The sequence below is a fragment of the Phragmites australis genome, chromosome 1 (genome assembly GCF_958298935.1).
Source record: "Phragmites australis chromosome 1, lpPhrAust1.1, whole genome shotgun sequence".
Taxonomy (NCBI): Eukaryota; Viridiplantae; Streptophyta; class Magnoliopsida; order Poales; family Poaceae; genus Phragmites; species Phragmites australis.
This window is the reverse complement of record NC_084921.1, coordinates 17,579,678-17,607,119: the sequence shown is the minus strand read 5'-3', so window position 1 is coordinate 17,607,119 and position 27,442 is coordinate 17,579,678. Positions and strand designations below refer to the sequence as shown.

The 27,442-nt window shown below is 48.4% G+C and overlaps 1 protein-coding gene across 1 annotated transcript in view; it reads left to right on the top strand.

Moving 5' to 3' along the window:
• The first annotated feature begins 655 nt into the window (after positions 1–655).
• LOC133883177 (uncharacterized) overlaps positions 656–27,442 on the top strand; it is a 38,889-nt gene continuing 12,102 nt past the window's right edge. Inside the window, exons 1-2 of the mRNA XM_062322410.1 lie at positions 656–675; positions 804–862. Coding sequence (XP_062178394.1) covers positions 839–862 — 24 coding nt within the window. The 5' untranslated portion in view covers positions 656–675; positions 804–838. The remainder of the gene's footprint in view (positions 676–803; positions 863–27,442) is intronic.

The following is a 27,442-nucleotide window of genomic DNA, read 5'->3' as shown; positions in this document are numbered from 1 at the left end:
AGAGGAAGAAGAAACTCCATCCATCAAATTGATTCCAGTAGCCTGCATCACGAGCGCGGTTCATGATCAGCGCACGAGCGCAGCCGCGGAGGAGCGGAAGGCGCGATCGTCGAGGGCGAGGTCGTCGAGCGAGAACGGCCGAGGGCAACCCAGAACGGCGGTGATCCAGATCGAGGACGACCCAGAGCGGCCGCCGATGGGATGTCCGGCGAGATGTCCGACGAGAAGTTCGCCCGGCGGGAAGAACTCGCCCGGCGGGACGTCCGGCGGGAAGTCCGGCGGGATAGCCTCTCAAGCCCCCCTTGCCACGTGTTCACGTCCGGCCTTATATGTATTAACAACTGGACCTAAGTTGGATTAAAGTTGGATTAAATACTTTGCTAGAAACTGGACCTATATATATAGTATATTTTCTTCGAGAGTTGACACAACTGCTCCAGCTGGGCTCGTTTTGGGGCTACTGTCTATCCGGTAGTTAGTGAGCTTTGGGAGCTCCCTTTTACTTCGACGGCCCTAAACATCGACTTCACCAAATTGAGAAGTCTTCGCAGCTGCTTGCCCGCGTCGTTTCCGTGTGATTTGGTTACCCGTTCAGTTCAAATTCATCTCCATTTCTTGGCCGCAGCTGCACTGAAGTTCCTGGCAAGCGACTTCAACCTTCAAGCCTTGAGCAGAGTAATCTCCATTTCTTGGCCGCTCCTTCTCCTTTCTCCTACTCATTCCTTCTGACTGCATGTGAGTTACTAGAGATATGATCAATACTCCTTGAGAGCTGACAACCAGGCTAAACGTCATTTTTTCAGGGACCACGACTTCACCGGGACCGGGTTAATCTTTCATGGCTGCCAGAGGTTTTGAAATGGTAAGCATCCAAGCCCCATGTCAATTGTCTTAATATTTGAGGTGCAAAAGAAGCCTCTGGGTTCACTCTCAAGACCACGAAATTATCACATTAATCGAAAAAAAGAAAAAGATCTAGATTACTCATTGTTATGAACGTCTAACTATCTATATTTATCAAAAAAATCTACGCATATGTAAGTGGAAAGGTAAGTCTGTAAACAAATTGTCCAAGTCTGATCTTGCTATTTTTTTGACCGGTTCACACGTATACGAATTGGTTTCATGGTATGATATATTTGCAAACAAAGAGTCGAATTTAGATCACTACGCCAGAACAACATATTGGTGACGGGTGATAACTATCATTAGTGACGGTTACGACACCTATCATTCTTATTGTGTTACTAATGATAAAATATTAGTGATAGGTTAGGACCCGTCACTAATAACAATCACCAGTGATGGGTCATAATTAAGATCCGGTCTCCTATGACCTGAGCAGACCTGTTACCCGTCACTATAATCGTCATTAGTGACGGGTGTATGTACCGCCTATCACTAATTATCGAGTAGCTTTCCAACCCGTCTTCGTGACTCGGTCATTACTGACGGGTGTTAACTACAAACCATCACTACTGCCCGAGTCATCAGTGACGAGTTGTTACCACCCGTCATTGATTATTGAGTTATTAGTGATGGGTAGATTTCCAATCTGTCTCTAGGACTTGGTCATCAGTGACGAGTGATAACAACAACCCGTCACTAATTATCTAGAACCAGTGACGGGTAGCTACACCCCGTCACGGGTGTTATGAGTCATTAGTGAAGGGTATCTTTTCAACCCATCTCTAATGACTAAGTTCCAAAGACGGGTTGGAAAGCTACCGGTCACTGGGACTCGGTCATTAGTGATGACTAAATTTACCACCCGTCACTAATAGTCTCATCCCCCGAAGGGATTTACCTTTTTCCTGGCTGCATCCTAAAGCAATGTCGGGATTTTGCAGCCATCTTCTCCTGCAAATAAGACACATCCAGATACATTCATGCCATAATCACCATTCATTTCAAGATATATACCCACATTGTAGGGACTAAGTCACGAGATATGCAACCACAAATTACATAATAAAAAATCCTCGAAACGTACAACGGCGCAATTCCACATCAAGAGCTCGAATTACATAAGTTAAAAGTGCAACCTTGAATTACATAAGTCGAAAGTGCAACAACAAATTACATCAATATAATTACAAATTACATAAGTCGAAAGTGCAACCACAAATTACATAAGTCAGAGCCCTGCCTCCCTACAATAGAACTCACCTTTCGAAGAGACAACTTCAATCATCAAGAACGAGGTGATCCGTGCTCGAATGTTGGATAGTGCAGACTCCTCGATTTTGCCATCCGGTAAGCTGAATTCCTGCTGAATGAAAGTAGTTATGAAAAAAGTATACAATTAGCGTGAGCAAAATCATTTTATCATCAGATATTTGTTATGAATAAAAGCAGCTATGAAAAGACTATGCAATTATCTTATATCTGGGGATTTTATATCTTTTGCTGCCATGAATAGCAGTATGTGACATGCAACGTAGAATCTGCAGGAGTTTCCTGGTGGTTGTTGGTTACACTAAAGAGGGAAAAACCGTCAGTTCAAAAGGAAAAAATGTAGTAGTAGAGTATTTGCAAATATGTCTGCTGGCGCTTACCGTGAAGACGGTCTTATGTGTTAGTGTGCGGGGCTCCTTCGGATTGTACTTTGGATCATAGCGCATATACATGTCAAAAGCCCTACATGCGAAGATGGATCCAATAGTCAACATTTAGTGTAAGTTTGAAAAGTTCAATATGTAACCTAAGTCATGAAGAACTTACTCGGCGAGGATTTGTTCGACAAAATTATAGTTATGTTGTCCCCGTTCGCCGTTAGGTCCCACAACTGTTCTTAATGAATCGAGGTACCAGACCAAGTTTCACTTGGGGGCAATAACTAGTAAGATCCAATGGTCACCCATGTTGTGGGCGGCCATCAGGTAGTCCCTCTTAGAAAAGTGGCTCATTGCCTTAGCCACATGTTCCACAACAAATTCCCTTTGTTGTTCCATCAAAGAAATCATCAAATTTTGGGGGTGAAGAAAACCGAAGGGCTAATTCTTCCTCATTTCTTGTATCAAGTGTCTATAGATAAGAAATTAGTTAGATTAGAGAATTTAGTGGTAATAATTAATAAACATCTAGTTTGAAAGGGCTCACAATGTAAAGCATCGCAATAACCCCACGTCCAGGCCATCGAGGTTGAAGAGGTCTGTTGGAGCAAGAGTTCGCCTTGCCCCAGCAAGTATAATGAGAGTTTCTTCTAACGAGGAGACTCAAACTTAGAGATGAAGTTTAAGAGGAAGGAACACCATGAATGTATTGATGTAGAAAGAATGGATCGCTCTGGGAGGAGTATCACAACGTGATTTGGTGTGTTTTCACCTTTGTGTCTTTTTTTGTTGTCTTGCCCGTCTCCTGCCCAGAGGACCATGGCCCCCTATTTATAGGGTCATGTGTAGCTTGGCGTACAAGTTATCATAATGTACAAATATCCGGTATCTGATCGAATTGCTAATTCTTATCCTGTATAACTACCTTCTACCCTATTGGGGAGATAAATATCCACCGTGGTAATTATAGTGGTGCATGTCCCCTGAAGGGGGCGATCTGGTCTCCAACTGTGGCCCGGCGCCACACTGTCAGGGGTTACAGGACAGCCTTCATCATGCCGGGGTGTCAGAGCGGCGTCCGCTAGCCTAGGTATTTAATGCCGGTCACCTCCTCACAGGCAAAGTATGACCGGCACTTCCCCTTTGGTAGATCTTTCATGTGTTCGGATGACTCACCTAGTAGCCTCCGGGAAGCTGGCCTGGGCAGTGGGAGGCCGAGGCTTCGGGAGGCGGGGCTTCGGAAGGCTGAGCCTTCGGGAGGTGGGACTTCGGAAGGCTGGAACTTCGGGAGGCCAAAGCCTCTTGAGACCAAACCTTTGGGAGGCTGAGCCTTCGGGAGGCCAGGCTAGTTAAGCCAAGGGGCCGTTGGGGGTCCTTAATAACGACCCCCAATAGTAGCCCCTCGCAAGGGTGGCTAGCGGAGCGGTCGGGCCCGCGGTTCCTTCAGAGCAGGGTCTTCGGCGGTCCCTGGCTTGTGGTTGATGGCTCGTGGTCCAAGTATTGCTTGGCTTGTCTGGGACGGTTTGGCCCGGGTGACTGAACGATATGCAGGATGACGTCGGCGATAGGGGACATTGAATGCGCCCTAGGGAAAGGAGCGGTCCTGCCCTGTCAGGCGGGAGTGGGACACGTGTTGTCTTGTCGTTGGGGGGTCAAGGGGGTCAGTTTTGCTCCCCCATGATTTTGGCCTGGCAGGCGAAAGGACGGCGCATGCGCCCGCCGCCTAGGGGGCCAAGTTGCTCCCTATTTGTAGCAAGGGGATTTCCCAGAGTGACCTTTTTGCCAACTCCTCGTCTCATCTGCCTTCTTCTTCAGCGTCTTTTGCTTTGCGTGAGTCGTCCTTTGATCCCTGCTCTTTTCTCTCTCTCATAATCCAGCGCCTTTCTTCATCCTCCTATGGTTCGTATGGCTGGCTTGAGTACCCCGAGTGAAGCCGAAACTCGGGCAGCGAGGGAGATTGCCAGAGTAGTCACGGCGGGGGACCCTCAGGTGGTGCTGGCTTTCCCGTCACTGATGGGGCCGCCACCAAGAGTGGAGCTCCTGCGTGCCAGCAAAAGTCACTCCCAGCAAACCACCGTGCTGGGGGCGTCTGTCATCGGTGATGAGGAGCTCGATCGGATGGTTAGGGAGGGGAAAATTCCCTCCAGAGCTGTTGCTCGGCCTCCGCTGGGCGAGGAGGTCCCGAAGCCTCTGGCCCATGAGGTCATGGTGTTTGAGACCTTCCTCGAGGCGGGCCTAGGTTTTCCCTCAGGGCCACTGCTCGAGGAGGTTCTCTGCCACTTCTATGTGGAGCTTCCACAGCTCCACGCCAACGCCATTGCCCGCTTGGCCACCTTTGAGTGGGCCATGCGGGTGGAGGGGTGCGAAGGGAGGGTGAATTTCTTTGCGGCCCTCCACTTTGCCAGCTGCCAGCCGAAGCTGATCAAGGTCAAGGGGACGAAGAGGCCCCTTAGCTTCGTGAGTGTCAACTTCCAGATACGGCTGCAGTATCGCGATGCCTTCCCAGTGAAGGCCATTAATGTTCGGTGGTATACCGGCTGGTTGCAGCGGTGGTTCTACTATGACATTGGCCTTGCATCGCCCCTTTGCTCCATGAACCGGGATATCGCGTATGTTCTAGAGCCGGAGACGAGGATTACGGATGACCAGTTTGCCTCACGGCTGGCCCTTCTCCAAAGGGTGGCCGAAAAGATGAGCATGCGTGACCTCGTGGAGGAGTTCACCATGTTGCGCGTTTGGCCCCTTCAAACGGGCTGGAACTCTGTCTTTGAGCAAGGTGTGAAAGAGTGGCTGAAGGTGTACTCCGGCCCGCCTGTCAGTGCTGGTGAGTTTCCGTTGTAGTTTGGTTTTTTGATCTGCCGATGTGAGCCGTAATTTTTCTTCCAGAGAGCTGCCTCCCGCTGGAGCGCGCGGTGGAGATCACGGAGGTGATCCTGGGCCCCCTACTCTCGCGGAGCGGGAGTGGAGGGTAGCCCTAGCATGGAGCTGGGAGCGGTACAATCGTGTCTGCTTCTACCTCAGTGTGGGAGCTCTGGCATGGCGGGATTCTCCAGAGCCTAGGGCTGCTGGAAAACAAGCGCGTGCAGCCCCCCCCCCCCCCAATCTGTGCGAGGACGCTCAAGGCCCGGCGACCTTCCGCCTCCATAGGCTCGCATACCGGTTCAACGGCCAAGTCGTTGGAGGTGCCCCTGGTTTGCAAGAAGCGCCTGAGGCGGGTTGGGAGTGTGAACGACCAGTCCAGAGGCGAGGGCTAGGGTGGCGGCGATGATCGAGAGAAGGGTCGGGCCTCCCTGGATATTGCCGATCACGGCCTGGGCTGACGAAGAGGCATGGCCTCCGTGGACTACGACTTTGGTATCGTAGGATCGAACGTTGAGGACGTTACGAGCTCTCCTATAAGAGGTTCGGAGGAAGTAGGTGTGATTTGCTTCGTTAGCCATATCCTATTTTGGTTGTGCACCAGGATCTTGATTTGTGTTCCTTTTTTTGTAGCGACCCTCGAGGTGGATGCGTCCATGACTCCACCCCCCCCCCCCCCGAGGCCCCGGAGGCCCAGTAGGGATCGGGGACTCCTCCGGAGGGGTCTGTGAAGGCCGTCTCGGGGGACGTGGCCTCATTTTTGCGGGGCCCCGAGCCAGCTAGTGACCTACCCTTGGCAGCTAGTGCTAGAGGCACCGTGCCCTCCGCTGAGGGTCCCTTTGGAGCGGTTGAGGGGAGCCCTGGCCTCAGGGTCTTGACCCCGGACGACTTTGTGCTGCACCCAGAGGCGTCAAGGGCCTTCGCTGCGGCCTCCTCTCTTCTCCGGAGTGGAGAGGTTGAGCGATCGTTGGTCCAGCGTCCTCTGGAGGAGCTGGAGGCGTGGTTGGTAGCGACGGCCCTTCATGTCAGTAGTATTGGTTATGATTTGCTGGGTCCGGTGTTGGGTCCTGAGTAGCTCATTCTATCTTTTTCCCTCTTCCATAGTGCCTTGTAGCAAGTAATTTTGACGAGGGCGCTGGGAGGTGGAGGGCACCAGGCTTTTGCTGCGGCCCGTGATGAGGTTGAGGGCCTTCGCCAGGCCTTGGAAGAGGCCCAAGAGTGGGCGGAGTCTACGGAGGGTCGTCTTCGGGAGGAGATGGTGCTTCGCGAGCATGCGGAGGCTGAGGCGCGAAAGGCTGCCGAAGACCTCTGGGAGGCGAGGGAGGTTGCCGATGCGGCCAACGTAGCCCGTGTGTCCGCCGAGGGTGACGTTGACACCCTTCAGGCGGTAGTGGTATATATGCGGTGAGAGCTGGAGGAGGCTCGGGTATCGGAGGGGACACTGTGTTCAGAGTGTCAGCAGTTAATGGTACTTGCGTCAGAGGTGGCCTGGATTACCTCTAATGCCTTGAGTGGCCTTGGGGCTCAGTGCCCGCCACTACCCTCCGACTCGAAGGTGTCAGTTATGCTGCTCTTCTGGCTTCAGTCTACCACGAAGGTCATGGTTAGGGCTGCGGAGGTCTATGCGAGGTCCAGCGCTTGTGTGGCCGTTGTGCTTCAGCTGACCTTGCTGCACCGGACGGGGGTTGGTCCCCTTGAAGCACTGGAGCGATAGGTGCTGAACTCCGTGGTTGAGGCCTTCCAGCCAGAGGCACCTCCGGCGGAGATTTGCGCAGCCCTGGAGAGCTTTCACCATGGTGTATGGGCGAAGCATGGCCGGAGCGTGACGTTGCACTATATGGACGATCATGGGACTCCGGGTGCCTTGGGGGGCCTTCGCCGGTGTCCTTCGTTGGGAGGTCCGGTCCCTTGTCTGGAGTCTACGGGTGCTTCACAGCCGTCTGGAGGTTCTTCATTTTGTGTTGTTGCCCCGCCGGAGCCGTGCATGGATGCCCCGGAGGTGTAGCTCTGCCGCGGGCTGTCTTTTGTTTTCTTTCATTCCCAAGGGGGGTCAAGTTTTAGCATGATGACTACCCCCTTCTGCTCATGTATATAATCTTTTCTTTATTTGATGGAACCATGCCTGTCTTCCTATGTTTTGCCTGTGTTGTTTCCAGAATGTTTGTGCCTTTGAGTTTTAACTGGAGTCCGATCTGCATGTATAGGTATGGCGGTCCGAGGTCGGAGGAGGCCTCGTCCGTACCTTGGATAGTGCCTCTGGGGAGGGATCGAGTGTGTCCGGAGCGTCGGGGCTACTCCGTTTGTTCATCGGCAGAGTCGTTTCATTATGTCCCGCGATTTTGAGGGGCGTATTGATCCGCAGGTGGTCGCCGATGTCTTGGTTAAGGTCGAGCCAGAGGATCCCCCGATGTCCGCTCCATATGTATATTTTTGTTGCAAGGGATGACTGGTGTGTGGCCCGAACAGCCCGGGAGGTTGCCGGCTCACGCTTCTTACAATGCTTCGTCCTTCCCCGGGGTTCTAATGGAAGAGTGCCCTCGGAAATTCTCGAGTCTATCTTGGGCGAGGTGAAGGTGAAGGAGGTACAGGCTATAGAGGCCTCGCTGGAGGGGCAGGAGGAGGAAGAGCTGGACATCTTGGCCTTCAACTTGTATCCTTTCCCGACAGATCCTTCGTCTTCCCGAGGCTGAGTCTCCGTTTTGGGCCGTAGCTCTTCTCGCGGAGGGGGCTCGCGTCGGTCTCTTGTGCGCAATTGTCGGGGATGACTCTCCAGGTCCCGCGGTGCTTCCGGGAGGCATGGCGGTCGGGCACCCTCATCTTCCCGTAGTGGTACAGGGAGGCGTAGCAGGCTAGCTTGTTTGCTGGGCATAGATTCGATGTACAACAGTTAGCTATATGAAAAGACTCTTTGTATGTTATGTATGTACTACTTGCGTTGTCTTAGCTTGTTGTTTTTGTTTCTTTTTCTCTCTCTTTTTATGACTGATCGCATCGACGCTTCGCCTGTGCCCTTTATCCCAGCCCCTTCGCATCCTACAGCTGCTTAGTGGCCACGGGGTGCGAGATTTCGAGGGGCATTGCGCTGCAGTAGGTGGGAGTAGGGAGCTCGGAGTTTTTAGGTTTTCAGGATATCAGAAGGGTCGGGTGATTTTGGCATGGAGACTTTTAGTCGTGCTAGTGCTGGGGTGTTTATCCCTTTGCCATGTTAGGCCGACCAGGCCTTAGAAATGATGGAGGGTGTTGTGCCTGTCTGGTATGAAGGCACTACCTTCAAGATGCCGGAGCGGTCTTTGCCTATCTGCCTTTTTAGGTTTGCTAGAACCAAAGGATGACGGACGAAATGCCTGTCCAGCACGGAGACTTAGGTCTTCAAGATGTTGGAGCGGTCTTTGCCTATCCGCCACGTAGGTTAGCTAGACCTTAAAGATGGCGGACAGAATGCCTGTCCAGCACAGAGGCTTATGCCTTCAAGATGCTGGAGTGATCTTTGCCTATTCGCCACATAGGTTAGCGAGACCTTAAAGATGGCGAACGAAATGCCTGTCCAGCACAAAGGCTTAAGCCTTCAAGATGCTGGAGCGGTCTTTGCCTATCCGCCATGTAGGTTGGTAAGACCTTAAAGATGGCGGACAGAATGCCCGTCCAGCACGGAGGCTTATGCCTTCAAGATGATAGAGGGTCTATCTTTTTGGGTATCTTTGGAGAGGACTGAGCCTAGGGCTCTCTATACATAGTACTTGCGGAGGGTCTCCGCATTCCAACTGTGATCGAGGGGGGTCCCTTCTGTATCGGCCAGGCGGTAGGAGCCGGGCCTGTTAGACCTGAGGACCAGGTATGAGCCTTCCCATTTGTTGCATAGCTTTCCTGGGGCTAGGGCGCGTCGAAGCACTAGTTCGCTGGGTTTGAAGTTTCACGATGCAATCCTTGGATCGTACCGGGCCTTAGTTTCTTGATGTAGTGATCGAGGTTCTGAATGGTATGGAGCCGTGTGCCTTCGGTAAGGTCGAGGGATAGCTCCCTTTCTCTGTCAGTTTGTGGAAGTTGTACCCTGAGTGAGCAGCCCCTGACCTTGGTGGGGGTCATGGCCTCGTCTCCGTATAGGAGGCGGAAGGGTGTGAACTCGGTGGCCCGCCTGACAATGGTGCGGAGGGACCATAAAACCTTGGGAAGTTCCTCGACCTATAGGCCTTGAGCTAAGCCGACGAGGCGGCGATTTACACAGGAGAGGATGTTGCCGTTGGCTCTTTCGACGGCTCCATTGGACTGAGGGTGTTGAACTGTTGCGACGCATAATTTGATGCCAAGGTCGTCGCCGAATTGTTTAAAAGGCCCGGAGTCAAATTGTGTGCCGTGGTCCACCGTGAGCTGTCGTGGGACTCCGAAGTGGCAGATTATGTTCTTCCAAAATAATTTCTGGGCATTTTTTGATGTGATTGCAGTGAGGGGTTCGACCTCGACCCATTTGGAGAAGTACTCCAATGCTACCACTGCGTACTGAAGGTTGCCTTTGGCACGGGGAAATGGACCGATGAGGTCCATACCACAACGAGCCAAGGGCCAGACCGGGGCAATTGGTTGCAAGGAAGTTGGAGGTCGGTGGCTTCGGCGTCCCATCCATTGGCATCTTTGGCAAGTGTGGATGACTTCTTCCGCATCGGACATGATCGTAGGCCAATGGAGCCCTTGGCGAAGTGCCTTACCGGCTAGGGCACGAGGCGCCAGATAATTGCCGTAAAGGCCTTCGTGTATTTCTCGGAGGAGGTCAGCAACTTCTTCTTTAGTAATGCAGCGAAGGAGGGGAGCGCAGATACCTGTCTTGTAAAGGGCACCATTTATGAGATGGTAGCCCCTAGCATGATGCTGGATGCGATGGAGTGCAATCGGGTCGTCCGATTCTTCTGTCCCTCTCAGGAAGGATAGGAGGGGGCCCTCTAGTCCGTGGCTTCAATGGGGAGGATGACGGTGGCCATCTCGTCAAGAGCTCTGGCGGTCAGCTGGTGTAGGGTCTCAAAGAAGGTGCCTATCGGTGGGTTTTTACCCGTGGCTGCGGCCTTTGCTAGGGCGTCTGCTTGACTGTTGTCTGCCCGCGATATGCTTTGTATTGATATGCCACGGAAGTGTGCCTCGGCCTTTAGGGCCTCTAATGCCGCCTGGCAGTCCAGCATCCAGCTAAATGGCTCACAACCCCTCAACATTTTAAAGAAAGAGAGGCTGTGCTCAGCAGATTTTGCAAGGAAGCAGCTGAGGGCTGCGAGGCGGCTGGCCAGGTGTTGTACTTCTTTCGGATTAGCGGGAGGTGACATTTCTGCTATGGCACGAATCTTGCCCGGATTGGCCTCGATGCCTCTTCGGGAGATGAGATATCATAGCATCTTTCCACCCCTAGCACCAAATACGAACTTTTCTGGGTTCAACTGCACGCCAGCGGCCCGGAGGTTGTTAAATGTTTCTTGCAGGTCGGCAACATGGTTGGCTTCTAGTTGGATTTTTACCACGATATCGTCCACGTAGGCCTTGACGTTGCGGCCCAACTGTTGCTGCAACACCTTGTGTACTAGGCGAGATAAGGTGGCCCCAGCATTCTGAAGACCGAAGGGCATCCGGACGTAGCAGTACACTCCAAAGGGGGCAATGAAGCTAGTCTTGTTCTCATCCTCCGTTGCCATCCACACCTAGTGGTACCCAGAGTAGACGTTGAGGAAGCTCAGCATTTCACAGACGGTGGTGGAGTCCACTAGCTGGTCGATGCGAGGAAGGGGGTACGGATCCCGGGGGCATACTTTGTTTAATGACATGAAATCGATGCACATACGCCATTTTCCGTTGTGTTTCTTGACCAAGACGGTGTTGAAGAGGCCATCGGAGTGGATGACCTCTCGGATAACACCGGCTTTCAATAGTTTCTGGACTTCTTCCTTTGCGGCTTCTGTCCGCTTTGGAGAGAGCTTGCGAAGCCCCTGGCGTATGGGCCTTGCCTTCGGGTCGACCTGAAGCGAGTGCTCGATGATGCTACGGTCGATTCCTGGGAGGTCCTACGGGGACCATGCGAAGGTGTCGATATTACCCCGCAAGACGGTCTGATGTTGGGCTTCTTGCCCGTAGGTGAGGTCCGCCCCTATTCGGAAGGTCTGGTCTGGTTGTTCTTGGTGTATAGGGACCAGCTTTATGTCCCCCTTCGGGTGTGGCTTTGGAGAGCAACGGTGCCCGCGATGTGCAGACGGAGGGTCCTTCGAGTCCCCCTGTGTCATAGCGTGGATATGGCGACTAGGGAGCGGAGCATGGTGCCCATACTCGATGCGTCTGGCCAGGTCTTGGTCACCGTGGACGGTTATCAGGCCCTGGGGTCTGGGCATCTTTAGGCAGAGGTAATTGTGATGGGGTATAGCTCTGAATCTGTTCAGAGTTCCCCGTCCTAGAATGGCATTGTAGGCGTATGGTACGTCCACGACGTTGAAGGTGATGACCTCGGATTGTGATGCAGAGCACTCGCTGAAGATGATCGGGAGTTCTATCTGTCCTAGGGTGTTGGGGGGGCCCATTGAATCCCTGGAGGGGTCTGCTGCTTGGTGAGAGCCGGCTTCGTGGAATTCAAAGTTGGTCGAAGGCATGAACGAATAGGAGGTCCGCCGAGCTACCTCCGTCGACTAGTATTCTTCAGACCTCGACTTTTGCGATGTTGGCTGAGATGACCAGGGCATCACAGTGGGGAAATTTTACCCCTTCGGAGTTGTCAACGGTGAACGTCACGGGGGCATTGGCCCAGTCAGGGACCTGTCGATGGATGTTAGTCACTCCGATGTGGTCTACCCCACATGCGTAGTCTCGCCGCTGTCGTTTCGAAGTGCAATCGGAGCTCCCTCCGTCGGTAATGGCAAGGACGATCTATTTGCCTCGTGTCCCTTCGTCGCTGTACTGCTCTAGGGATGACTGGGGTGGTGAAGGTAGGGTCAGGTGTGGAGGATTCTGCAGGGCTAGATGGTCGACCCGTCGGTCGGCCAATGGCCTGCAATCTTCAGACCGCCCCTTGGAGCCCCATCAGTTGAGGCGAAGGCTGCCTGCCTCCTGAGGTACTCCTCTTGGAAGGTGGTGAGGGCTCGACAGTTGTCGGTATTATGTCCTCGTCCTGCGCCATGTAGAGTGCACCAGGATTCTTCCTCGAAACGCTAGTTTGGGGTGTGGCTTCTCTTCGGGAGGCCTCTGGAGTGTCCCCGGCCGCGTCCCCTGGGGTGGCTTTGGTTCAGAGCCCCACAGCTTGGGCTGATATTGCTGACGTTTTGGCATTGTCATTGCCGCCCCCTTTGGGACCCGGCAGTAAGGACCTCCTTGAAGCTCCTCTTTGCTGGGGGAGCGGGGGCGTGTGACGATCCGACCTGCAAGTGCAGCCTCTCTGAATTGGCATGGGAAGGCTTGCTAGCTTGTGAGCGCCTTCGACGGATTTTTTCCTGCTTCGCATGCGCATATTCCTTGAACTTGCTCATGAGGACTTCTACCGTGCATATTGGGTGTCGGTTCAGTCGATCATATAGGGGGCCTTCGACCAGGCCCTGGGTTGCGGTGTTGATGACCAAAGAGTCCGATATGCCCCTAATCTGGGCTTTGGTCTAGGAGAACCTTCGAAAGTAGTCCCGAAGGGTTTTGTCTGGCTCCGGCCTGCTAGTGAACAGCCTGCCAGAGGTTACTGGTTCACTGAAGGTGCCCTGGAAGTTGCTACAGAAGAGGTCTCGGAGTTGGAACCAGGTGTGAATGGTGCCGAGGTCCAGCACCCAGAACTAGTGTATGGCCACCCCTTCTAGGGCGAGGGGGAAGCATTTAGCCAGGGTGGCCAGTCCGCCCCCGCTGGCCTCTATGGCTAGGGCATAGGATCGGGTGAACTTGTCGGGATCCAAATCGCCTTTAAACCTGGGCAACTTCGGGGTTCGAAAACCCTGTGGGAAGGGCATGGCCTGCAGGTCGGCATGCAGGGAGAGTCGTGGTCTTGCAGGGGGTCCTCACGACGCCAGCCCTAAGGCTCCGGGGACTGAACGAGCTGGGTCCTTGCGCCGAGAGGTTTGTCTGTTCATGGAGCTTGGGTCGGAACCACGCTGGCTATCCTGGGAGGAGTAGCGAAGGTGTGAGCAGCTTGCTGTTTGACCCGCAGGGCTGTCCGTAGTTCCTTCATCTAGGCTAGGAGTGCCACCAAGCGTGATTGCCGCTCGGGCAAAATGATGTTTTCGGCGGTAGCATCGGCCGCAGCCCCTAGGGGCGCAGTTGGGGCCTCGCCTTGCTGTTGGTGTGTCTCCGGGGTAGAGAACCCTTCCGTGTTGCCCGCAGTTATGGTTATGGTTGGGTCAGTGGTGGCCGTAGGGTTCCCGTTCCCCCCGGCTGGGGGGCCGTTATCAACACCGCCTGTGTATAGCTGGCTGGACTGCTACGCAGGCGTGCATTGGTGGTCTTCTTCTTGGGTGGCATCCTACCTCTCTTAGCACTTCTATGTTCGAGTCCCCACGAACGGTGCATTGTTGGAGCAAGACTTCGCCTTGCCCCAGCAAGTACGAAAAGAGTTTCTTCTAAGGAGGAGACTCAAGCTTGGAGACGAAGTTTAAGTGAAAGGAACACCACGAATGTATTGATGGTAGAAATAATGGATCTCTCTGGGAGGAGTATCACAGCGTGATTTGGTGTGTTTTCACCTTTGTGTCTTTTTCTGCTGTCTTGCCCGACTCCTGCCCAGAGGACCATGGCCCCCTATTTATAGGGCCGTGCGCAGCTTGACGTACAAGTTATCATAATGTACAAATATCCGAGATCAAACCAGGAGTGATCCATTATCGTGGTGACTGCTCCCTGAAGGGGGCAAGCCGGTCACCAACTGCAGCCCGGCGCTGCACTGTCAGGGGTGTCAGGACAGCCTCCATCATGTTGGGATGTCAGAGCGGCGTCCGCTAGCCTAGGGATTTAATGCCAGTCACCTCCTTGCAGGAAAAATATGACTGGTGCTTCCCCTTTGGCAGATCTTTCCTAATGTCGGATGACTCACCCATTAGCCTCCGGGAAGCCGGCCCGGGCAGCAGGAGACCGAGGCTTCAGGAGGCGGGACTTCAGAAGGCGGGACTTCGGAAAGCTGGGGCTTCAGGAGGCCGAGGCCTCGGGAGACCAAGCCTTTGGGAGGCTGAGCCTTCGGGAGGTGGGACTTCAGAAGGCTGGGGCTTTGGGAGGCGGAGGCTTCAAGAGGCCGAGCCTTTGGGAGGCTGGGCTAGTTAAGCCAAGGGGCCATTGGGAGTCCTTAATAATAACCCCCAACAAGGTCATATAAGTCATTATAGCCCACGTGGAACTAGCCATCCCCAGTCAAGAAGTGACAATTTTGATAATATAAGACAATGGAAACCTTCTCCTCTCTACAACCTTGCAGGTAGTAATAATGCAACTCAACACAAGGTTGTCCTACCCGCCGAAGTGGATCTGCCAGCAACAAGGGCTTCCTAAGCTTGAATTTTGGGTTTTCCTTAGTCCAAGCTTCCCTATCCAATGCTTCTTAGTGATTGAGTCCTTACTAGAGGACTTGGATTTCTTTGGCAGCTGCTTCTTTGGCCCTGGCCTGGACTTCTTCTTCTCTGGGTTGCCCTCAGGTTGCTTACTTGTAGATGCTGGAGTAGGCAAAGGCTTCTTCTTCTTCTCTGGGCTGCCCTCAGGTTGCTTAACTGTAGATGGCGGAGTGAGCAAAGATGACACAACTACCGCATCTCGAGGCTAAGGTTGGGGTAGGGAACCTGAACGTCCAGGCGGATCGCTCCTAGATACCGTGTGCACCACGATGTCCCCCCTCTTCCATTGGATCTTTTGAAGACGAGCTTGACTCAGTTTTTTGATCTCATCATTGGGGGGGACGGGAAAATCTGTGCCCATGGTATTGGCATGTATAAAATCCATGAAGACCATGGCATAGCAGGACATATCAGGACTGTATGTAACACCTGAACATTTGGATGCACCTAGCCCTTTGCAACCTCAATATAGTAGCCTCCAGGTCTTATGACCAGCGATCATGGTGTGGGCCCATTGAGAAGGTCTATGGTATCAGGCTCCACAGATGGACAGAAGACAAGTTGTTCAACCACCTTGGAGGCTTGACTACTCTTTTGTCCAGCAATAGGGCTACCACCCACTGGTGCACTAGGAATTACGACTCCCTATGCCACAAACCTTTGCATGATGTCTTGATAAGTGGTCTCCCTGATTGACTGGGTCAATGCTTCCACATCTATTAGGGCTAACCTCGACATGTTCGGGGAAGCCAAACTTCCAGCCCTGGGAACTGGACACGCCTCGAATGCGACCTGGGTGCTCATGGTTTCCCAGTGCAGTCGAGAGCATGTCATGATCCCTGACCTCAGTGAATGAACCTTCAGAGGAGTAGGTTGCTATTTCTTTCACCTTTTAAGCGACTGTCTCACTTTCACTTGATTTGAAGGTGATTTCTCCACTATCTGACATTGTACCCCTCGTGCGCAAATACGATTGCAATCGTCTTAGGAATTGCAACCAAGGATTCTCGCGGCCTTCGTTGGCTAACTTTGCATCCTCTGCCTGCCATTTTTCCCTTTTCCCCACATACGTGCCTGTGTCCAGGTTGTGATTCTGCTTGTTCTTTGCTCGAAGCTACTTCTTTGCTGAACTCTCCGTTTGGAACGTCTCAGAGCTCTTTAACGCCACAAAAGCTTCCTAATCCTCTCTTTTAATATATGGGTACTTGCTGAAGGGCTCTAACTATTTTGCCATATACTTGTTCACAAGCTTGCTCTTATGGCTTCTCCAAAGTTTGACGATCATTTTCATAGCAACCATGCAAGCGTTTTCCTTCATGTTCTTCGAGAACTCCAAAAATGTATTGACACCATCATTGAACAAGAAGTTCTTTTGATTCACAGTGAAGTCATTGAACTTCCGAAGGGTCAATTGCACCCTCTCCCGAGCATTGAGGCATGCGAGCTTCCGCAACATCTGCAGGGCCTTCTTCTCCGTAGGCACGCCATCATCATTGATTTCCATGACGGTAATATTTTCAGTCGGCCACTTTGCTTGTGCCCTTGCCTTTTGTATTGTTGCTCCACCGAGACCTAGTTGCGCAGACGTGTAACTGGGAGCTTGTGCTTTGTCAGAGGATCCCGATAACTTGTTGGAAAACATCTAGTAGATCTGAATATGCAGATACAATTGTATAAGTCTTAGTAACTATATTCACTTTTATATAAATTTATGATAATATGATGTATTTCTTGTCTAAAGCGAAGGATCCTACCTAATTTCTAATAGGCAAAGATAGGTCCTAATCCCATTCAAGGATATGTGGCCCGAGTAGGTTTCCATGCTCTTGTACAGTTCTGGAGAAAATTTCGGCAGCACCTCCCCACTATTCTCCAAATACATGTCTCAACAACGAGCCGAGAGGGTGTGTATTCGGAGAACAACAGGGAGACGCCACCAAAATTTTCTCTAGAACCATACAAGAGCACAAAAACCTACTATTTGGGTCACATATCCTCAAACTGTCTAAAGTACGTGGACAATTCAAGAGCATTTTCTTATAAATATGACGAGTTACCAAGTCATATTTATAATCAAACACTCCCGAATGGGAGACGATGTAATTGGTTACGCAACATAAATTCATTTTGGGGATTTTCTTACAAATTTAATTTTAACCATCATGAACTTGTTGTGCAATATGCATACATTAGTGGCAAGAATATACAATAGTAGATAAACAAGAATAAGAATTAATGTGTGCTATCAGGACTGATCATAAGCAAGAATAAATAGGTAAACATGAACATTGCATATGCCAAGCATATAAACATCAAGAACATGTTTATGTTATCAAGTTTTACTCTCAGAAAGTGGGTTACGACTGATGTCGCCATCCAAACGCCAAATTGGCTATCTCATATCATCGGTATGTGTTATCATCGGTATGTGTGATAGCGCACTCTTAGTTCACAGATCATCCCCAAGAATAGCATGCACTACAGCCTCCATATTTATGCATATTGAAAAGCAAAAATTCAACATGGTTGTGCTAAACTGCTAACCATTGATTCACATACCCTCTATCTCCTATATTACCGTAAATACTACATAGAAATCGCTAATCAAGGGTCAACATTACGAACACGTAGAGTTTAAGTATTCAATAGTAAGTGTTAAATGGGTAAGATAACAGCGCGCCTAATTCATCTGTGTTGAACTGCTAAGTTCATATTGTCGCACCTAAGTAGACTACACTATCACACACAACCTCACTTAGCCATTGTCATCATTGAGTAATATAATCCGACATACCATTTGCATTCACCCCTGGCACACAAATTATGGCAGAATGCACAGAAGTAACTTACAATGGCGGATGAGGATGAAGGCGGTAAGCATCGACGAGGAGGGGACGGCGGGAGGCCTACCTCGATGGATGAGGACGATAGCGGCGTAGAGCATGGTGGTGCGGGCTCCTCGGCATCGGGGTGCTCATTGGGGAGGAGGCGACAGTGGTGTGGGCTCCTCGTTGTTGGGGTAGTCGGGGATGAAGGCACAGAGAAACACGGGGTCAGGGAGGGGGATGGGGACATTAGGGAGACGACGGCAGCCTCGTGGACGACCGGGAGAAGGAGGCGAGGAGGAATGGGCAGCGGGTGCGGTGGGACTTAGGAAGAATCGGAGACTAGGGTTCCCGCGCCCATTATTTATAAATATATCATTAGTGACGGGTGAATTTACAATCTGTCACTAATGATCAGGTCGCAGTGACGGGTGGATTTACCACCCTGTCACTGGGACTTGGTAATTAGTGAGGGGTGGTAAATTCTCCCACCACTAATGACCTCTTAAGTGATGCATGACGGGTTATCACCCATCACTAATGTGATCATCCCTCTATTTACATGTATACTGGCGGCATCCTTAAGCAAAGTCAGGATTTGATAGCAGGACAATTCGATGATGAGAAAAATGTACTCAATTAGCTGTCTCACTTGCATTCTCAATTTAACACACTTTTCCAATCAACTGACCTTTTCATTAATTTAGGATACATAAGTTCATCACTACAAAAGAATGTCCAGATTACACAAAAAAAATACCCATCCGGACTACAGAAGAAGGGTCCTAAATCCAAATTGCTAAATTCGGATTACCACCATAAACCTAGGTAAGTAATGGACTATGATTCTCCCATCTCCTCATCCTCCTCCTCCTCTTCCTCGTCGGTCATGTCGGAGTTGCCGCCCATCTCCTCCTTCTCGTTGTCGGTGTCAGAGTGGCCGCCCATCTCCTCATCCTCCTCCTTGCCAACAACGGTGTCGGAGTCACCTCCCATCTCCACCTCCTCCACCAAGAGGTGTGCGATGGCCTCATCACTGACGATGGCCTCTGTCATTCCCTCGCCTTCGCTGATGAGTTTCGCCTCATGGACGGTGCGAGCGATCACCTCGTGTTGGCAATCGCTTTCTCCTTCTCATACTCTTCCTCTGCCTCCACCTTCAAGAGGTCCCAATCGATGTATTCATCGTCGGGGGCTAGCACCGAGGACGACGACACCAGGTCCTTATCGTTGGTGGCCTTAGATGGCACTGGATTAGAGGAGCAAGGCAGTGGGTGCGGCAGCGAGGAGGAAGCTTAGGATGTGTAAATCGGAGGCTAGGGTTCCCGGGCCTGTTATTTATAAACATATAAGTAGTGACAGGTTATAGATACGACCCGTCGCTAATGACCGGGTCTCTTCATCCTATGATTCGATCATTAGTGACGAGTCGTAAATTAATTCGATCATTAGTGACGAGTCGTAAATTAACCTGTCGCTATCTATATCTTTACTGACGCGTGAAGTTCTTACCCGTCACTAATGTGCTCATCCCTCTAAGGGATTTACTTGTATACTAGCGGCATCCTAAAGCAAAGTCACGATTTGGCAGTCGTCTTCTCCTGCAAACATATCACAAATTTGAGGTTACATTCAAATTTAGACTTAACTGAATATTACATATATTACAAATTTGAGGTTACATTGAAATTCAGACTTAACTAAATATTACAAATTTGAGGTTACATTGAAATTCAAACTTAACTCAATATTACAAATATTACAAATTTGATGTTACATTGATTCATGTATCATTTGGCACCAAGCACTCTGCTTGGCCCCGATCATCCCGCCGTCTACCGCCAAGTTGCATCCATCACCTGTACACCATGAGACAAGCAAACACATATCTCCAACTTCAATTCCAGTTAGTTGATAATCAATATGCTCAAATGAAATCCCAAATCAATTTAAATCACATCAACACTCATGCAAAACCGAAGATCATCAAAGCAAATAAATACCAATGTCAATCACTCATCACAATTAAACCGAGGCACATTTCAACTTGGTTTCTCAATCTCCCCCTTGATGAGTGCATTGACAACCCTCAAAGCACAAAGATTTTGATTTGAAGAAATTAAAACAAGATAAGCTCATCCAAGTGACCAAAAACTCAAGAAAGAACAAAATATCACTTAGCGTAAGAAAGATTGCAAAAGCCCTAAGAGAGGCAAAGACGAGCCAAAAACCTCAAAATTGCAAGAAAAACTCAAAAACCCAAGAACACATGCTCCTCCTTGATGATTGCACATGTTCCATTTTTTTCCTTTCATATCTAGATAAATGCAATTTTTGCCCTCTTTGTTGAATATTTGTGCATAATATCTATCTTTGGGTATATTTTCTCCCCCTTTAGAAATGCAGACATCAAGGATACAAGACTATGCAAAAGATGTGCAAATGAATACAAGCCTACGAAGCTTCACATATAGATCACAAAGCACTTGCAAGGACTAGAAATATCAAAGCACAAGAAGGAGTAAACAATATAACTCAAAGACGCACAAAGTCTTGAAGTGAGTTCATGTCACAAGCACTGGGAGTGAAGCAAGTTTTGATCATGTTGTTCAATTATCCAAAAGATGTCACCACAAAAGCATCCACAGTTTCATGATCAGTGCAAAGATTAGAGAAACTAGTGCTGTGTCAAGTTCAAACTAGGCAACTAAGTTCAACACGACGGGTTATGCAAACACCCACATATAAATCCAAGCCTTAGTTTGGTAACATGAAAAATAACATTCTTAGCACATTAAAAAGCACAAGTTAACTTTCTCATTTGATCATTTAACTATCCTCAAGTGAGTTTTAAGCAACCAAGAAAATAAATCTCCTTCACAAGATGAGCTGTGAGATGGACTATGATATCGAAAAAGGATGGTATGAAATACATCTCGAGAAGACATAGAGTCTCGAAGTGTCTTTTTTCTAGCCCTCCTAGCGCTTCCGGATCGAGTACCTTCTAACCAATTGCATTGGAAAAAAGCATAGGCTCATGATAGCCTCTCGAACACCAATTGGCAACATGTTTCTAATTTCAACCGCAATCATCTGCATCAACATCACATGGTAATCATGAGTTTTCATGCCAGCAACCATTTTCAGCTCTTTCACCGAAACAAGTCTTCTAGTGTTGGACGAGTAACCGGAGGAAACTTTCATCTCGTGCAAACTCACAAAATTCTCTTTTCTCCTTCTTGGATAGGGTGATGCAAGATGGGGGTAGAAATTTCCCTTTATCTGTATCCTTGACATGAAGCTCCGGCCTTAAGCCTATTTCTTCAAGGTCAGCTCTTGCGTTTTCATGATCTTTTGTTTTCCCCTTCATGTTGAGCATTGTACCGAGAAGGCTATCACAGATAATCTTCTCTACGTGCATGAGGTCAATATAGTGATAAATATCTAAGTATTTCTAATAATCAAGCTCCTAGAGAATTGATTTCTTGTTCCACATTCCATTTTCATCACTCATGGAGGATCGATTTCGCTTTCCAAGGATAATATTGATATCCTTAACCTTATCATAGACATCTTGCCCACTAAAATGCCTTGGAGGTGACGCTTTCTCCTTTGTGCTGTCAAACCGAGACTTCATTTTCCGATACCGGTGGTTCCTTGGAAGGAAACATCGATGCCACATGTACAGTGTTTTCTTTGACTCATTCAACCACATACTCTCAGTGTCATCTAAGCATTGAGGGCAAGATTCACCTTTTCTTTTACTCTGTCCTGACAAGTTACGAAGTGCTGGTAGATCATTAATGGTGACGAACAACATGGCCTGTAGGGTGAAGTATTTTCGCTGTACAGATCCCAAACCTCAACGCCTTCAGACTAGAGTGCTTTAAGATCATCCACCAAAGGCCTGAGGTACACATCAATGTCGTTGCCAGGTTGCCTCGGAGCAGGAATTAAGGTCGATAGCATAATGTATTATCACTTTTTACAAAGCCAAGGTAGAAGGTTGTAGATAGACAATACAATAGGCCAGGTGCTATGTGAGGTACTCATGTTACCAAATGGATTCATGTCATCTGTGCTCATAGCAAACCTAGTATTTCTTAATTCTTTAGCGAACCACCCAAATGTAGAATCAATAGTTCGCCACTAAGCTGAATCTGCGGGGTGCCGTATCATTGCGTCGTTCTTACGACCCTCCTTGTGCCACTGCAACAATTAGGACTCATTTTTGTTCTGGAACAAACACTTCAAACGGAGAATTATAGGGAAATACCACGTCACCTTTCTAGGAGGCCCTTTTCTCTTGTTGCCTTCCTCCACATTACCACCGTCATTTCTATGCTTGTATCAATGGGTTTCACAAATAGGACATTGATCCAGGTATGCATACTCTCCACAAAATCGGACACAATCCTCCTTACATGCATGTATTTTTTCTACCTCCAATCCCAAAGGACAAACTGTCTTCTTCGCATCGTATACAGTCTTGGGCACCTTGTTCCCCTCTAGTAGCATGTCCTTTAGCAGATGCAACAATGCTTTGAAACTTCTATCAGACCAATGATGGGTTAACTTCAATTGTAGAAGCGTAAGCACCGCAAACCATAGCGTGTATTTCTCCTTATAGCCAAGATAAAATGGTGTCTTCGAGTATTGCACCCGTTCCTAGAATTTGGCAAACTCACCATCACTATACTCGTCGTGCCCCTTAGCATCACGCACCATTTGGTCCACATTCTCCACAAAATCCATGTAGTCATCATTGAATCCTAATATGTTTGCGTCCCTGAGATTATCATCCATATCACCGGCTGGTGGGAGTCCTTGATACGTATTGCCGTCCGAGAGGACCTGATCCATTTCCCCTTCGTTAAGGCCTTCCTTGCTGTGTTTGTTCCAAACGTGATATCTCTCTTTGAATCACGCATTAACAAGTGATCATACACATTGTCAGGTTTTGGGAACTTCTTCTCATTCTTGCAATCACAGCATGGACACAAAATTGCCGTTTTACCCCGACCTTCCATATTTGCCACCATGACAGTCAAGAAAGACTTCACCCAGCTTATGTACTCGTTAAAAGTACAGCAATCAAGGTACATCCAACTTCGGTCCACCATCTACAATTAAAAAAATGTTAATTCTAAATAGAAACGACAGAGAAGATAGAATAAGTATAAAAATTCTAACTCAATTTAACTAAATTAAGTGTGTACATGTGTTCTAGTGATATTCAACAGAACAATTAACATACAAATATGATACATGTTATCAATGGTGAAGGATCCTAGCTAATTTCTAAAGATAGGTCATAATCCCATTTGAGGATATGTGGCCCGAGTAGGTTTCCATACTCTTGGGTTCTAGAGAAAATTTCGGCAACATCTCCCCACTATTCTCCAAATACATGTCTCGACAACGAGCCGAGAGGGTGTGTATCCGGAGAACAACAGGGAGACGTCACCGAAATTCTCTCTAGAACTAGACAAGAGCACAGAAACCTACTACTCGGACCACATATCCTCGAACTATCCAAAGTATGTGGATAATTCGAGAGCATCTTCTTATAAATATAACAAGTTGCCAAGTCATATTTATAATCAAACACTCCCAAATGGGAGATGTAGGTTATGCACGTACACTAATTCAATTTTACGAATACAATTAACATAAGGGGGACAATCCACATATATCAAGATCTGGGGGAAAGAGCAAAATTATTGATTCCAACTTAAACTCTAGAATCCACCATGCATATATGAGCAAGAGGAGGAGGAGAGGGAGGAGGCAAACCTTCAAAGACCAGGGACAGACACCAACTTCAAATCATCAAGATTTTATTTGACCTCAACAGAATCACCAAAAAAATCGCCCCTTTACCGAGCAGCTACGGCGGACAAACACTGTCTGGTTGTGCTACTCGGTGAATAAAATAACAGTAAACATCACTCATCACTGACGGGTTATAAGGACACCCATCACTAATAAGTGAGCCATTAGTGACTGGTCTCATAACAACCCGTCACTAATGAGTGGCCCTAGCAGGGAGCCGCCAAAGCTACATTTAGTGACAGGTTATAAAGCACCCGCCACTAATGACTTAACATTAGTGATGGGTCATAAGGACATCTATCACTAGTTATTTAATATTAATGACGGGTGATATGGATACCCATCACTAATGACACATTAGTGACGGGTGGAAACTAAGACCCATCACTAATGACTTCTACAAGAAGAGATCGACTTTCAGAATAGAGGCATGCATACAAACAAAGAGTACTTCAACATCCCATTCAACAGAACAGAACAGAACTTTGATGGACGACATCCTAAAGCAATGTCAGGATTTGGCAGTCGTCTTCACATTCAAGAACACAAATATACATGCAGAAACTTGAATTTCACTCAAGTCAGTCATACAATATAGTTATGCATACATTACGTACTTATGCAAATATCCATACATCATTACACTTGAGCATTTGCCGGAGCACATAACATCTGATATTTAACATATTTGAAATCTACAATACTGTATTCTAGTACTTCATCGATATACATTAGCGCATTAATTAGTGCACTCTCTTTCGCTTGACATTGACAACCTGATGCTTTACCATAGACTGTAAACAAGATCTTATTAGCTTATTCATTTCCAACTAAATGAAATCATATATCAGCCAGGAAGTTGCCTTCAGCTGTGAAGTCCACTCCAGGGCTATAAAAGCTTAACCTGAGATGCTCCATGGCTTGATCTAAGATAGAATGAAAGCTAATTGCCTCAAAGGTGTCAACAAAAATATCCTACAAGCAAAGAAAATAAAATCATGAAAATAATACACGGTAATAGTCATGTATATCAAAACAATCAGATTACATATTACTACACCATGTCATATTCATCAAACTGAGCAAGCCTCTCACTGATCGAAGCCAAATCCTCTTCTCCCTCCTCAAGCGTTTTTATTCAAAAATAGTTGTAGTCAGGCAAAAAGAACTCATGCTCCTCAAGAACTTTCAGGCACCCTTCAACGGTGGTTTTTTCGGAATGCAACGAAATCGGTGATGCCTTGCCACAGGCCCTAATAGTGATATCCCCACTACTTTCACCCCTTGAACGTATATCAAAAGAGATAGATAGCTTCACCAAATTCCTTCCATCTAGAGTGGATTGCACCAAAGGTATAGTACCACCTATCGCAGGGATTACCTCTTTAAGCCATAGGATCAGTTTCAACACCTACATATAGGATGATATGAATTGAGCCTAATGTACTATAAACTCAATTAAATTGTTGTGTCATAATGAGTGTTACTATGAGCCTAACAATGAGGGAGAAAAAGAAAAGAGGTTACTATGATCAGCCTCGATCGTGGTCGGTGGGGGAACACCGCTAGGGGAATGCCTGGAGGGTAGCGTATGCCTGGAGCGTGAGCCGATGAAGGAGTTGTCGGGATCCATCCAAGTCCAACACGGCGACGGCAATGGCCCCTACCACTACCTTGATCCATCGCCCTAACCCTAGCAGGTAGAGGGGGGCAGCGGCGTATGTCGGTCTATGGTGGAGGGGGAGGATGACGACCGCATCGACAGCGAGGTGCGAACGGCAGCGTCGGTGAGAGGAGGAGGTGAGTGGATGTGAGCGGAGATGAGAGTGGTCGAGAGAGAGAAATCAGCGGATAAGAGTGGTCGAGCAGATAGGAGTGGCAGAAATTAGTGACGGGTTATAAGGACACCCATCACTAATGAGTCAGTCATTAGTGTCGGTAACAACTACAACCCGTCATTAGCTACTTTAATATTAGTGATGGATCTCATTACGACCCATCACTAATGAGTAGGCTACATTTAGTGATGTGTGCCCCATATACCCACCACTAATGATTGAATTATTAGTGATGGACAATAATGTGACATGTCACTAATATCTTTAGTGACGGGTCGTACGCTCGTCCTCATTAGTGACGGGTTGTAGCCGGGTCCCAGCCCGAGCCACACTTTAGTGACGGGTCGGCACTGAACCCGTCACTAATACTACACTAGTGACACGTACTGAGGAGCCGTCACTAATGACATCTCCTTTGATGGTTTCTTACGTAGTGGATATTGCTATCTTTTTGGATGGTACACATATGTAACTGGAAAGGTAAATCTGTAAACTAACTGTAGGAATAAGATTGGCAACTAGAGAGGGGTGAACAGATGCCTCAATAAATTTCTTGCGAAATCGATGGTCTTCTCCTATTTGGATCACCAAACATACCTCAAAACTCAAACGAAAGCAAAAATCGAGAGAAGTTTTTAAAAAGAAAATTGAGGCAACATGGCTCCATGGATGATATGTTCCATTTAAAATTAATTCATGTATCTTAGCACTCGAAAGTCACAACTAGCAAAAGAAATAAGAAAAGATGAATACCGAGCAATGAAACTCTCCAAGTTGATTGTTTAAAGCCAAGAAAATTAAAGACCCCATAAGTGTGTGTATGTGAATTTTATGCCTCTAGCAACAAGAAGAATAACCTCAGAAGATGCTGAAATTTCAACCCAAAAACCAAAACAAAAATCAAAACCGAAAAGGAAAAACTTGCACACAAGGCAAGAGAAACAAGAGAGGGAAACTACAAGAAGGGGAATTCAAACATATGAAACACAATAAACTTCATTACTCAAAGAGGCCAACCCTATTTTAGACGGATTACAAAGATTTTCCTCTCAAATCTCTAACATATTACATATGCTAAGCACTTATTCACCTCTCCAGTAAAACCCTAGCATAATGCTCTCAAATGGGTGGCTCAAGGGGCTCAAAGGGCTAGTTCATGCTCTCTCATAGCATTACCCCTCTATTTATAGGCCTAGGAAACTTGACCCCAAAGTTTCATAGCATTTTTCCAAAATACATCTCTCTTGTAGTATACTTCTACCTACCATCGAGGTCATTTTAGTCCACTTTCTTCTCCATTCATCGGACGATCGCGACGCCTTTACAACTTAGCTTCTCCTCGAGCAAGCTTCGCAATGGTGCCACGTACTCCTCCGGTCCTTCCACGATTTTGAGGTCAAACTGGGAAACCCTAGCACGCTTGTCAAAGCATAACTAGCTGCCACTTGCTTCCACCTGAAGCAAGTGCTCTGATGATGACGCGTGTCCCTCATCTTGCGATCTTGACCGCCAGCAAGTCTCTCCTGCTCCTGATCCCTCGAGCCATCTTGTCACTTGCACCGGCATCCCCTTCACTCGACTTTGTCAACACGCCATCTTCATCATTCATTTTATGCTTTGCTTGACCTTCATATGTACAGCAAGGACCGGCACTAAGCACCCGCTTAGCCCCGATCGCCCGCCATCAACCGTCAAGTTGCATCCGTCACCTGTACACCTTGAAACAAGTAAACATATTTCTCCACACTCCAAAACATCATAGCGCATCCTACAGCAAATGTGAACATCGGATGTTCCGGTGTGTTCTGCTTCTAAACACCAGACCATCCGGTGAGTGTAACACTATCTATTCTAGAAAAATATTGCTCTCTATGAGAAAAGGTCCGGTGAAAGCTTCCGGTGATCTCATGTCCATCACCGTATAATCCGGTGTGTGCTAATCCACCGAACCACCCGTCTGCAACCTCTCTACAACAAAAGGCCTGATGCATTCTTCAGTGTTCACA